A 14,087-nucleotide genomic window follows, 5' to 3' on the forward strand; every position below is an offset into this window, starting at 1 on the left:
GTCCATATACCTTTGGCCATACAAATAATTTCTTAAGTCTTGTAACGGATAAAAGACGAGCTCTTCTGTCAAACCTTTTCTTTGGTGTCTTACAAGTGTGCTGAGCCAACAGTTTACACAAGGTAAGCAGGCATTCATCTAAATCAATTAGTCAGCTGACAACACAGGCAGATTATGCAGAAAAGAATCAACATGCAGTCATGTGGTACCTGTGAAACATCTCAGCAGTTTATTTGTCTGTAAAAAAAAAAAAAAAAAAAAGAATAGTGTTTGGCATGACAACAAAAACAACCCACGGTTTTGTCTCTGAAGCTGTTTTTGTCACAGACGCTGCCTCACCTTGTCATCTTGTCAGAGTCATCATGAGGATCCTCAGCTGTAGAAATGAAAAGGTGAGCTTCTCCTGCTCTTTAAACATAAGAACTCATCCACTCAGACACCTTATAGCTACACCCCTCATCTCAGATCTGTGCTTCTCTCTCACCCCCATGTGTTTCCTAATGGCACACTCTCCTGCACAATAGACAGTAGAAAAAGGGGCTCACATGGGTGTCAAATGGGATGACACTTAAATTTTTTACTAGTGGTGTGTGATAATGGTTGCAGCAGTACAGTACATTAACAACACAGAAACCACCAGAGTAGACCAGCGCAGGCTTTCCACTGTACAGGCTCAAAGCAAACCTTCCAAGTGCCAAGTTTCTCTTGTTATTTTCAAACAGGAAATTAAAAGCAAGATCACCAACATTTAAAGGATAAAGCTTGTGCCAATTTACTTTTTTTAACTCAACAAATCCCATGAAAAGACCAAAATCAATGAATTGAACCTTCTAAGTATTGCCTATGTAGTAAAACCCTAATATATATTATTCCTCTGTACTCTAGAGCTCCAGTTTCCCCAAAACTATTAAAAACACATCAGTTAGTCATACTATTGTACATGTTTCTCCATTAACGTAAACAGAAACTCTTATAGAGCCTTTTTAAAAAACATAAAAATAATTGATCAATTTAAAAGGGTTAGCAAAGCTATTGTAACTTTTTTAATTGTATTTGCATTCAAATCATGTATTATAAAACTCAAAGTAAAAAAATAAAGTTTTTAATTAGCTAATTTACAATCTATTTAACATTTAATCAATTTCTAATAAAGACATGATTAATAATTGAATTTCTGAATGGAACTTGAAATAAGTCTTTAAAATGCTCTTAAATTTGACATTTTGTAATTGCATTTATTCCATCCAACAATACATTTGTGCACTACCTAGTCAAGTCAAATTTAACTCCAACCTGCAGGGCATCAGCAGGACCTCTGATTGGCCAGATGTCATTTCAATGCCATTTTCTTTACTGTGATTAATTTCTAACAACTTTTTTTTTTTTTTTTTAAATAGATCAGTTTATTAATAGATTTTATTTTTTAAAAGTCTTCAAGTATTCCAGTGGCGCAGTCAAGACTCCATACTCTGAATTCCATTTAAAACAATCCCACATACAACGACCTGGTGGCGTAAATACCCACTAGTGTAAAACACTAAATGTGTATTAAATACACAAATAGTTTCAATAAATTATGTGTTTTACTCGTGTTTGAGTAATGTTTCTTTATAACAGTATATGATTTAACAAACAGGCAAGGGCTGTGGGTGCAGTGTGTGTAGAGACAAAGCAAGAAGTCAAATAACACAATGTTGATTTTGTTTTTTTTCATGAGATTTGTTGATAATAAACAAAATACTGAATAATGCTTGCCTTATCCTTTAAGCTTCCGTCTCAAATTTGCTTTGTTCCTCTATATAAAAACTTGACACTCTGCCCAGACATTCACTGATCACTGTACTCTGACTCAGCCAAGACAAACAGAACCAGCTGTAGTGATTGGTAATAACATCACTAAAAATCACTAAAATCTATGAAACGGCCAGGTTAAAGACAGTTTGTCGGAAGACATGCTGAGTAATGTTGTAATACTGAAGAAAACTTTTCTGATACGAAAAAAAAAAAAACAGCAGATAAAAGGGCACATTTCCATATGGGCTTGTCTTTCCCTGTCCACAGGATGAGAATCATCACCGTCATTAGTATAGAGTTCATATTAAAGGCCTCATCGGAGATCATTGGACATTCATTGGGTCGTACCATCTGATTGAGCAAGCAAGAGGGAGGTGTGGAGCAGTGCAGGAAGGGGCGGACGGCTGAATGCACTGGAGTGCAAAATGGCTTTTGAGCACCGAGACCGATGCATTCCCGTCCTCTAGTCTTGTCATTCAAAGTGCGTACTCGCTCGGCTTGGCGCTTCCTTCTCGCCGTGAGATTTAAACACACTACTGAAGGGAAATCATCAGAAACGCCATCTAATCACCGAAGGATTGACTTCCTGCAGATCGAAAAATGCTCAATTCGGTGAAAAGAGCAAGAAAAAAAAAAAAAAAAAGGGCATTCAGGTGCATCAATCTGCTGAAGTTAATGGTACATTAGCTGTGGCTCCACTTTAAGACCAGGCAACACTAGTGAGGATTTCTGAAATCCCAACACGAGAGTGATAGAGTATGTACATCTGAATACACGTTGGTGTTTATAGATAGCTCTCTAATATATTAATGTACAAAATATAGAATCTTAAAATATCTGATAGGGTTTGGTGTTCTGCAGTCAAAATACAAAATGTCGAAGATTAGAAAAAGCTCTTCATTGACATCCTCTTAGTGTTTAAGGTGTGTTTATATGCTGTTGATACTGTAGTGAGTTTGTGATTTTATACGTCTGACGGGAAGCTTTCTGTAAACACTGTTAAGCGTTTTCTTTCTGTTCTTACAAAACAAAACAAACAAAAAACAGTCCAAACCGTCTCTGAGGGACCTCCTCACCTGCAAGACTCACTCTTCACCGATAAGACGCAACTTAGTGCAACTCCCCCATTAATCTGTTGATTGCTGACACGATCAGATATTGATACAAGGACAGGTAGTGCTGTGGTGCTGGCTCCGCACTTGAGAGATTTGTACCTGTATCACGACAACATGGACAAAATGTGTTTCACATACAGTACATAAAATCATATACATACACATAAAACTTGTCTGTGTTTTACATGTACATATATACTTCAGCAGGAGAAAGGCAGAGAGAAAGAGGAAGTGACACGTCTTCCCGCAGGTTTGTCCGAACCCCTCCGAAAAATCTGGCAGATTGAAGCAAATAAAATTTCTCAGAGAACATTTTTTCCTGTAGGAACCTCTCAAAGCTGGCGAAATCTTGTTTTTTACGCTCTGATTGGACGTCTTTGGTCTCAATGTCAGAGTCAGGCTAGCTATGCCCCTCCCACTCCGTCTCCCCCCGCAAGCTGAGCTTTGGGATGACTTTTCTCATCCGTCCTCGTTGTGGCCTCTGGGTTCGAGAAGGGTCCTGCGCTGTGAGAAGAGACGCTTCAGCTGGTCTCAGTCCACTGTAATCTGTCAGAGGTCCATGAGGCGGCTCCTTGCGACAGAGGTGGAGTTAACACCCCTGCGTGTTGTTTGTCATTTAGCGCAGGTTAACTGTTGGAGGGTCCACTGGTGAGGAAATAGGTCATCATCTCTCCTTTGCCCTTCACTGTGACTACGCCCCTGTACTCCAGTGTGTAGTTGTAGGAGCTCAGTACCTGGTACAGGTCTGCGGTCACCTGAGGGCAAGAGGGGGAGGGAACAGTGAGCGGATGAGTTTTCTAGGTATTCATTATTTTGTCCTCGTTTGGCACCTAATGACTCACAGTCGGCGATGATACTGTGATTTACAGGTCGAACGATGTCTAGATGTCAGGCTTCATTTATTTGGCAGGCAGACTTTATTTAGACGGCTAAGGTTACACAAAACCTTTGCTTTATCAGCATTTAAATCACTAAAATTCATAAACTCATTATGACACAATTTAACTCAAATGTCTATAAGGATAAATTGAACCAACGACATTTTATATCTATATATTTTTGTGGCCAGCGACTGCCTCCGATTGGTCAAAAAATTGTGGGGTACATTTAGCCTATAGAAGGAAAGCTTGGCTTGTGATATCTTTTTCCTAAAATAAAATCTCAAATTTATGGTGCATATTGAAAATTAAAATATAATATGACCGACTTTAATACGTCTTATTGAATAATAGGCGGAAACCAGACACATTAAATTGTCTGTTCTAAATTTTGTCGTCTACAAAAAAAAAAAAAAAAATAGATTGGAAAAGCTACACTCAGGTGCTGATGGCGTCGTCGTGCTGCTGCTTTGTCACTTTATTCACGTTCATTAGGAAGCAGTGGTTCATATTTGCTCCTTCGTTAATGGTTTTTCAGGAGGTCCAGTGGAGGCGAATGAGATCAAATTAAAGGTTTCCATCTGTGTTCAAAGTAGCTTTGAGTTATTAAGCTTTAATGATTTCACATCTGATTGAGCCAAACCAATATGGCCATTTATAATTAACATTTTTCATTAACCTGAGTAGACTTATTCTAAATCCAGCCAGCAGCTATGTGTGAAATGCAATTTTGCAGAGTTTATTCACATTGAATTCCTAGTTTCTGACTAAAGTAGATTGCAGCTGACAGCCAGCTCGAGCCCTGCAAATACTGTAGATTTTATTTGAGCTTTTTTACCTAAAATGAATGAATATGAATATGTTTGTGATGTGTTTTGACACATTGTGGTTTCAGAGAAGGGAAGCTAAGACAAATTAATATTTAAATTCAATATAAAAGTAGATTTTTCCATCAGTGTTTTTTAGTATTATTTGTTGACTGGACTTGTTTGTTTTAACCAAAGTGATGCGGCCTTAGGATTACTGTACAAAACTGTCAGCCTCTTACTAAGTAAAATGACATGTTAAGGTGAATATTTGTGCAGTGCAGCGTCACACGTCATGTCACCTGGATCCTCTCCGGTACACCTGTGCTGTCCATGCGACTCGCCACGTTCACTGTGTTACCCCAGATGTCATACTGAGGCTTCCTGGCCCCGATCACCCCGGCAACCACAGGGCCCATGTTAAGACCTTAGGAACAAAACAAACATAAGACATCGCAGAGAACTTCATTACTACCAAACTAGCTGGACAAAAATGGAAAAATAAAAAATACTGATATCACAGGATGTAGACAATTTATTCTTTTTTCTTTTACAAACCTTATTTTTCTTTCTCAAAGTAGATTTATTACATATCAGTTAGGAAATTAACTCTCCACTTCTAACTTGGCAACTGAGCGTTAATCACACCATCTGCATCCCCATTAAATCTACAAGAAGAATAGCAACGCCCTGCTTTCTCTTCCGCAGCTCACCTATCTTCATTTTGAAGTTGTTAAAGGAGTGTTCGTTGATGTATTTCATCTGGTCCATCATCCTCATGGCGTAGTCGGCCAGAGCGCGGATGTGCGAGCGCCCGGCCTTGTCGTACGTGGAGTCGTTGAGGCCTGAGGCCGCCATGTAGGTGGAGCCGATGGTCTTGATCTTCTCCAGTTGACGGAACTGATCTTCGCTAATGATCTGATGGTGGAGGGAGAGAAGGAAGAGGGAGGGTTTAATCTATAAACTTCCATATTGAGCAGGGTTTGGGTTCAGGTTCATTGGATCCAATTGTAAGTTGATAAAATAACCTCATTCTCTGAGCTCTAGGTCTAACTGCTGTATTGATTTTTGTTGTTTTGTAGTTTGAGTAGCAAAGAGCACTGTGCAGAAACATTTAAACAGTCTTATCTTATCTATATTTTAAATTCACATTAAGTCAAATCCCTCTGTCTAATGTTACATCATCTAGCTGGTTAAAGATCCAGGTATTTTTCTTATGAGTTGGAGGCGACCAAACCGAACTGACTTCTATAACTTGTACTGTAGGACATGCCTTCATACAGTATTACACACTTTGTATAATGTGGGTGGGAACTGTGCAACTATCTTAAAGTCTCTTTTTACAAGCATGAAGTAAAATCTCATTTTACAGCGAAACAACCGTCTCCTAAAGCGCCACTGACGCAACCTCCAGCTGGCTTCGTTCCCGCCTCACCTCATCAAAGTCGGCGATGATCTCGTTGAGCAGCCGCAGACACTCCACTCCCTCGTTGTTGGCCTCCAGCTCCACGTAGAACTCGGAGAAGTTGCTGATGGAGGCGAACATGACAGCGACGCACTCGCACGACTGGTAGTAGAGCTCGTCGTTGCGCCTCTCGCGCTGCAGGAAGTGGGCGGCCACATCTTTGGGTAGGATGTTGTGGAGCAGACGGCGGTTGTATGCCTGCAGCTCCTCCATCTCCTCCTTCTCCTCTGTGGCCTAGTGAATAGTTCCAGACGGGGATTGAAGAGTTAATGAAGACTGAATCAATGGAGACATATGAAGGTTCACACAGAATATAATCATGGGATTCTCCGTCAGTGATGGTACACAATTACTCCAGCAGATATTCTTATTTCTATTGACCTTTACTCCACTGCCCTTTGGCCAGTTTTTGCTTAAAGTTTTTATCTGCCTTTTCCCAGAGCTGCTAGCATGGCTGGAGACTCTTAGTCTTGTTTTTTAAATAACCCGTTTATCCCCTTGCCTGGATTACCACCCACAGGCAGCACCGCCTGCCCCAGGACCTCCGTAAGATGTCAAAGAACCCTGGGGCATCTCTTGAGGCATTTTATTATGAAACGAATACTTCACTACTCATTTGAGTATCCAACACTCCCCCCCTGTAGGCCTGAAAGGTGGCTGCATTCTCAGAGGAGAACAGAAGAGTCGCAACAAAATGTCCACAGAAACAGGATAATCCATTGCATAATTTTTTGACCAGTGTAAAAGGGGCTTTACATTAATTACCCAAACCTGAACAATAACCATAACCCAAGTCTTAACCCTAAAACTTTATGTTTCACATTGAGGAGCCCTGCTTTGTGGAGATGCAGTTTAGATGGAGATGAGTCCCCACGACACAGACACCAACCTGCAGCTTCCAGAGGAAGTCCAGCCTGGCCGTGGACTCCACCTGCTGGGCGTGAAGGTAGAGGGCGAGAACGAAGACAGTGATGACCACCGGGGTCATGATCTTCAGAGGAACCTTGGAGTCCATCACACAGCTGGAGGTCCACACACACACACACACACACACACACACACACGGTTTTCACGTGTTTTATGCCGAGTGCTGGACTAATTCAATCAATAGTTCTCGTCTAACATACAGGTGTTAAATAAAGTTATATTATATGGGTGTAAAGGAGGACTCTGGAATACTGTGACACAAAAACAAGCTGCCCTCTACATCTTGGCTCATTAGCGTTAGCATCTGTTGCCAGCAGGTCATTATAGTTACATTCGTGCCAGCACAGTGATAATGACGCTGTTAGCTTAATCAGATGATGGAGGTGATGCTTTGGGTCTCTGTGGAAACAGAAGCCGCCATCAGGCTCACCTTGTTCCATTCATGTGCTCGCTGTGGGGGAGGAGGAACAGAGAAGAGCCAATCAGCTGTTAGAGCATCTGCACGTTGTCAAAGATTCAAGGATCACAGGCGTAACAACACACACACACACACACACACACACAAAGCAGTACTGAAGTGACTCACACAAAGTTGATGGCGTTGGCCATGACCAGCAGGTCCTGGTTGTCGAAGAGACTGACTTTGGGCACCTCCATGATGAGAAGGTAGAGCAGCTCAATGAAGAGCATGAGGAAAAGTTTCCCGAGGCTGCTGACCTGCAGGAAGACGGAGCAGGCCAGCAGGCTGAGCAGCACGCAGGACGAGAAGTACTGAGGGAGGAGAACGTTAGCAGAGAGAGGATGTTAGGAAAAGTACATTTGTTTTTATATCTCTGGATATGAGGGTTTATATTCTGTAACAGGCAGCGCCGACTGAATGAGTCACATCCAGAGGTGTTATAAAACACTCAATAAACCCACAATTCTGACCACTTAGCTGTTAATTTAAACATTACTGTGCAAGCTAAATACCTTCACTTAGCACCCACTTGTTCTGCTACCGTTCAGAATTATATCACATTGAAGTCTTAAAATATACAAACGCAAGTGCGTTACTACAACAGATTGAACATTAATGTTCTTTTGAAAAAAAAAAAACCACTGAGTTAATCTGGTTGACGAGTAGAATATGCATCTTATTTTAGCTTGATAACATGCAAGACACCACTGGACACAGCAGAAAGTCATGTATTTTAAAGGTCTTGTGTTGTTCTGCTGGCATTTTATGCTTCTGTGCCAGACCTGCACTAAAGTCTTTTGGTGAACAAACCTGCCTAAACATTTGTGATATATTTGTTTGACATAATCAAGTCACAAATATAAAATGTTTGAAACATTTTTCACTCAGAAACTACTTTAGACAAATTTCATGCTCATTCTGAGTTGAAGTTTTAAAAAGCCTCAGTTTGCACCACATGCAGTAAATCCGCATCTGTTCTGCTTCATTTGCTTCCTTACTTAACCTGCATTATGCTCATGGCACCTGCTGAAATAAACTACACAACAAACACTACAAGTTACTTTGAGTCAGAAATTATACGATGCAAATAAAGAGCACACACACGCACATGCACAGAACAAGGCACACCTGTACCTCAGGAAAGCTGCAGACGAGGGCGCCGTCTACACAGGGGCTGTGCTGCGTGTCCAGGCTGTAGTTGAGGAGGTGGGCGTGGCAGGCGTTAACGCGGTCCAGGCTGATGTTGAGCTCTGCTGTGATGCAGCTCTGCAGGTCGTGGCCGCTGCAGGTGAACTGAACCGTGACAAAAAGTGAGTGAGGACAGGTGGAAGGACGTCAGACTCCTTTTACTGAATGTCATCTGAGGAATGTGAATTGTTCTTGAATACAGCGTTAAAATGTATCATCTTACAATATTGATGAAAGCTGAAAGAAAGACGATGATGATGGTGAAGACGCCCGCCAGGGTGCTGTTCAGCCTGGACTGGACTATCCTCTTAGAGAGCGTCTGCAGAGGGACTGGGAATAGCTGGTTAAACAAGGGAAAGTCTGTCAACTGTAGCACTGTTAGCTTACAGATCATTTTAACTGCAGCTCCTCAATAAATAAATCAGTGATTTAACATTCTGGGACAGTTGGCCATGACATACATGCTGACATAAGGTGCGACTGTAAACTGATACCTGCAACTGAACCAATTTTTCCTCAACCAGTATCCGACGAGAGAGGACTGACACCAAAGTTCTGTCTGTACGTTCAGTACATGTACAAGTGGAAGGCTTATTTTTCCCAGTAAAAAAAACCATGACTCATCAGTGAAAACCATTAATAGCAGCTCTACTTTCATCTCTCCTGCACCTCAAGGCCCCTCGGCAGGCACAGAGGAGGGAGTAGATGGGGGGGGGGGGGGGAGCCCCCCTGAGGTTTGTGAGGTGAGATCTGCTCTTTGGTATCAGTTCTACAAAACAATTATGTTAGACACAGCAGCTGTTAGAGTTGCAGTTTATTTAGTGACTGATTAATTGATTGACTGGCTGAATTATTGATTTTTAATCTCAAGATTAGCTACATTAGCTAATAAGGCACCAAATATACAGATGCAGTTGTGAAACATAAAAAACAAAACAAAACAGAACAAAAGGTGACGGAACAGAGAGAAAATTCAAGTAATATTTTACTAAATACCTGTTGCTTAAATCATTTGATGGAGGACACAGAAAACATAAAAAGGATTGTATTTCAGTGCTGCTTAAATTGGCCCCGAAAAAGGACGCGGCGTCCCGACTCTGATGTGCACAATAAATAAATACTGAGCCGAGCGATCACAGACAGTTAACAGTCTGAGTGCAGTTTGCAGTCTGGTACTGTGATCATTTACGAGATTTAGAGCAAACGTGTTGTTCAAGGTTGAACGCTCTGAACTGCAAAGTCTTCCGGATGTGACAAAGAGGTCGTCCCAAAAATAGGAAACACAATCTTAAATTTGCCAGTCGCACAACCTGTGATTGAAGTAAGTGGGACACGGAGCAAAGATTGTGCTAGACTCGTGTAAATGTGATGGCGCCTTTAAAGTTAGAACTGGTGTGAGCTGAACAGCCTCGATACAGGCCTACGGTGGAACAGTCATCTCAGATGATACTATAGATACTCACAAAAACTTGACACAGTGATATACACATCCCACTTCCAAGATGAGCTCTGTTCTAATGTCTGTATAATACTGTCATCGTTGTAGCTGGGGAAAATGGAGTCGCATGGTGACACCTACAGTTTGCTTTAAGGAATTTAGTTGAAAACTCTTCTCTAAAAAGAACTTGTTTCAAAAAAGGTATTTTCACTTTTCCAGTGTTTTATTTAAAGTTTTGATACCCATAAAATATATATATATATATATATAGAGAGAGAGAGAGAGAGAGACTCAATGTAGTTTCACATCTCCTCTCTCTTCTCGCTTCTCTCTGGAGCTCCAGTAACAACAGGTCGGTGAGCCAATCGGACGAGAGGAGGCTCTGAGCCTCTTCTTCTGATTGGCGGACTGTGTTCTGAGTGTTTGAATAAAAAATATAGCAGATTTCAGGTAAACACTCAGAGAAACCAAATCCTGCACAGTTGGATGATGGGTCTGGATAGCCCAGGTAGGGGGCGTGGCTGAGAGCGGTGACAGCTTTGTTGTAACATCACAAAGTTACAGAAGTCCTAACGGCTCATTTTAAGGCTGTTTCTGAATACAGGCATTTCTCTGTGGACCGAGCGCTTTGATACTTTCACAGTATTAATGTAGAATCTAGACCTGCTTTATAATCAAAAAGACATGGAAATCTCACTTTATACAATATGGGACCTTTAAATCACAACTAATCTCTATATAATAAGTAGCTGCACTTTGTTTTAAGGAATTTAGTTAAAGAATCTTCTCTAAAAATCAACTTGTTATGAGTTCAAGAGCAGAAGAAGCTAACATTTATAACTCACTGACATCATCTGGAATCAATAGCAAGTGCATCATCAAACCTGCAGCCTGATAAAAGATGTATCTCTATGATGTCTGATACTGAACTTCTACATAAACAAATGAGAAAAAGCAAGGAAGAGAAAAGCTGGCAGTTCTTCTCTTTGCATGTTGCTGTGCATTTGAGATAAATATCTATAAAACTGCATCCTTTTAAAAAATCCTCCTATCAATTATCCCTCAAGAAAAGACCAATGTCTTAGATCTGAACATGGTGGCACATTTTTTGTTTTTTTTTGGCGTAGTCACTCATCACAAGCCGAGACAACTCACCCCAAAGCAGCAGTAGACAGCTGAGACGAACATGACGGCTGTCAGGATAATGAGACAGGTGATAAAGAAGCCGATCATCAGACTGGAGCTGCAGACAACAAAGAGATAGGATGTGATTATATACATATGTTTATTTCTGGATGCATTTTATGATTTAGAGATACCTTGTCTGAGGGTAAATAATATGGAAGGCGGCGTTATATTTGTGTGGGTGTGACAGGAAGAGAGAGCGTGAAGACAGTGAAGGAAAACAGATTAAACAATGAGACAGAGGAGGCAGCGAGGAGACGGCGTAGGAGGGACTCTGAGGAGGACCGAGAGGTAGAAACAGGGATAAAAGACGAGGGGGGAGCGGTGAGATGAAAGGATCGAAAAGAAAGGTTAATAAAGAGGCAGGCTGAGGGAGATCAATACTGAGAGATGGGCAGGGAGAAAAGTCTGAGTGCAGAGGAGATTAAAAAAAAATGGAGGGATCTGCCAGAGCTTTTTGAATCTGGCTGCTGCTCATATACAGTGACACTGATTTTGATTTGATATCCTCTTTTATTCCTCATTTATTCAGCTTCTGAGTTATGAAAACGACATTTTCTTTTCTTTTTTTTTTTCACTTTTATAATTCTGGTTGACTCACGGCTAAAGACGGGAGAACCTTACAGCAGATACTGTGAAGACTTCAGTGATGAGAAGGGTTTGAACTGAACGTTTCGAGAGCCCGGCCACAGCTGACGTGTTTAAGAGATTGTCAAACTAAAGTTCAACCACTTTCTAGTAAGACCTAGCTATGTAACTACTGGATTTATTAATGCTTATTAGATTGGAGATTGTAATGGACATTTATACTTATTATATAGATTAATAAGGACAAGTTTTGGGTTACCAGGTTGTTAAAACAAAAAATGTTGAATGTATCTTCTATCACCTTAACTTCTTTTCTTTTAAAGGATAATTCTTGTTTATTACTATTTACGTCTTATTTTTATATTTTTAGTCATCATTTGGATCAGTTATAAAAAACATTGTACTCACAAAATGTGCATAGTGTCATTGCTAAAAAAAGAGCAAGTGAGTTTGAACTATCAGCTAAACTCCTGCCCATCCTTATATAGATTTTTAAACTGTTTTGTAAGTAATCATCTTGTGAACTGACTGTCGGACTGAACTGGCCCTGGAGCGAAGCACCGTTTGCAGGATTTACAATAGATCTGGATTCCTGGAACTTGTGCATCTTACCCCACAGGACTTCTTTGTAGTGGTGGAGCTGCGTTTGCCAGACGTCAGCAATTACTGCAGTCAGTAAAATGATCACAACCAACAGAGACGATGGCCAAAACAATGAAAAATAAATAAATAAATAAATTGCAGTTGTAATAAACCAGAATTAGATTTGAACTCATCAGGTATCACTCAGTCTTCATTCACATGTCTCGGGCAGTGTTAACACTTTCACACATTATTTTATTATAAGTTTGAGTAATAAACATTTTTTTGTTTGTTTTTATAAGAACCGTTCATCTTGAAATTTAAACTTTATTAAATCTGTATCGTTGACACTACTTCCTGTCTGCAGCCTGTTCATCTCCTGTACAGTGATTTTTTTTTTGTTGTTGCTGTGAACAGTTTTGTCTGTTACACTTACTTTCTACATCAATGAAATATTGTCTCTGTAATTTAAAATATTTTCAGCATCATATTGCTCATAGATTTGCACATCACTCACAGTGGTGGATGGGGTTTGTTAGCATGAAGGGGACACATGGATGATTTTAGCAGCTGTTAGTCCTGCTGTTGGTAAAATGACTGAAGTGTTTGTGAGGAGCCAAATTACTGTCATCTCACTCTTTCAGTCACAACAATGTGAGCTGGTGATGGCGGCATATTTCAGTGAAGAATCAGAGCTAGAATCAGTGTTCACTCACGGCGGCACAATGACGATCTGGATGAAGCAGATGAAGAGAAAAACGAGGGAGGCACAGGCCACGTAAGCCCCGAACCTGGAGTCCACCTGCTTGGAGTACTGCAGGAGGGAGGTAGAGGAGGAGAAAGAAACAGCATTTCAACATTTGACAAAAGACTTTTTTTTCCCTTACAGTCTGTCCCTCTGAAAGAAAACCTTTTTTTTTTTTTTTTTTTTAAATCAATAGCTTTATTGCTTGAAATAAGTTTTTTTTCTAAAAATGTTTCATCTTTATTCTGAAAATCAGGGAGCAGTGGCCCCTCATACTGTGGTATACTTGAGACTTAACTTTAAAGTCCTGAGTTTTGAGCTGGTAAAATCCCATTTGACAAGACAAGGGCTTGAATATTTCATTATTAGATCGCTGCTTTTGGAATGGCTTGGTCTCAGTTATGTTAAAAAACAAAACAAAAAAAAACAGTTTAGCAACAACTCTGAAAGGAAAATGTTCAAATGTCGTGGTGTAGCATTAAGGCCTGAAAGACTCTTGACTAATGGGGATTTCAGACTTGCCTTGGACTTGAGACTAAACCCTGAGTGACGCTCGGTTTTTCAGATACAAAAAGCACATAAAAGCAATCCAATAAAAATACATCAGCTGAACTTTGTTTTGTGGCATAAACAAATACTTTGGTTATTAAAGAACAGTGACATATGGATTAACAACATTTTACAGTTGGAAAAAAAACAAGGACTTTTCCTGGAAGACAAACTTTGGACTAACCGGCTAAGATATACACTGCAGATACTGTTATACAGTATCAGCGCTGACCCTTGATACTGTGGCACTTAGACAGACTTTTTGCACAGGGAAGATTGCTGGTCACAGCTAATTATTTCCTGCAATATTGGCAGTGTGTTTCACTGTGTGTGTGTGTGTGTTTCACTGTGTGTGTGTGTGTGTGTG

General features: G+C 40.4%; 1 protein-coding gene across 1 annotated transcript in view; it reads right to left on the minus strand.

Annotated features, from left to right (window-relative positions):
- Positions 1-206: 206 nt before the first annotated feature.
- adcy5 (adenylate cyclase 5) overlaps positions 207-14,087 on the minus strand; it is an 87,517-nt gene continuing 73,636 nt past the window's right edge. The window contains exons 11-21 of the mRNA XM_023409734.2: positions 13,143-13,240; positions 11,227-11,314; positions 8,857-8,973; positions 8,580-8,738; positions 7,572-7,756; positions 7,416-7,436; positions 6,948-7,080; positions 6,029-6,292; positions 5,307-5,511; positions 4,896-5,020; positions 207-3,664 (exon numbers count right to left, since the gene is read on the minus strand). Of these exons, the coding sequence (XP_023265502.1) occupies positions 3,536-3,664; positions 4,896-5,020; positions 5,307-5,511; positions 6,029-6,292; positions 6,948-7,080; positions 7,416-7,436; positions 7,572-7,756; positions 8,580-8,738; positions 8,857-8,973; positions 11,227-11,314; positions 13,143-13,240 (1,524 nt within the window). The 3' untranslated portion in view covers positions 207-3,535. The remainder of the gene's footprint in view (positions 3,665-4,895; positions 5,021-5,306; positions 5,512-6,028; positions 6,293-6,947; positions 7,081-7,415; positions 7,437-7,571; positions 7,757-8,579; positions 8,739-8,856; positions 8,974-11,226; positions 11,315-13,142; positions 13,241-14,087) is intronic.

This window comes from Seriola lalandi, unplaced genomic scaffold (assembly GCF_002814215.2).
Source record: "Seriola lalandi dorsalis isolate HSWRI2012SDOR001 ecotype SW California unplaced genomic scaffold, Sedor1 jcf7180002054406, whole genome shotgun sequence".
NCBI classification, from domain to species: Eukaryota; Metazoa; Chordata; class Actinopteri; order Carangiformes; family Carangidae; genus Seriola; species Seriola lalandi.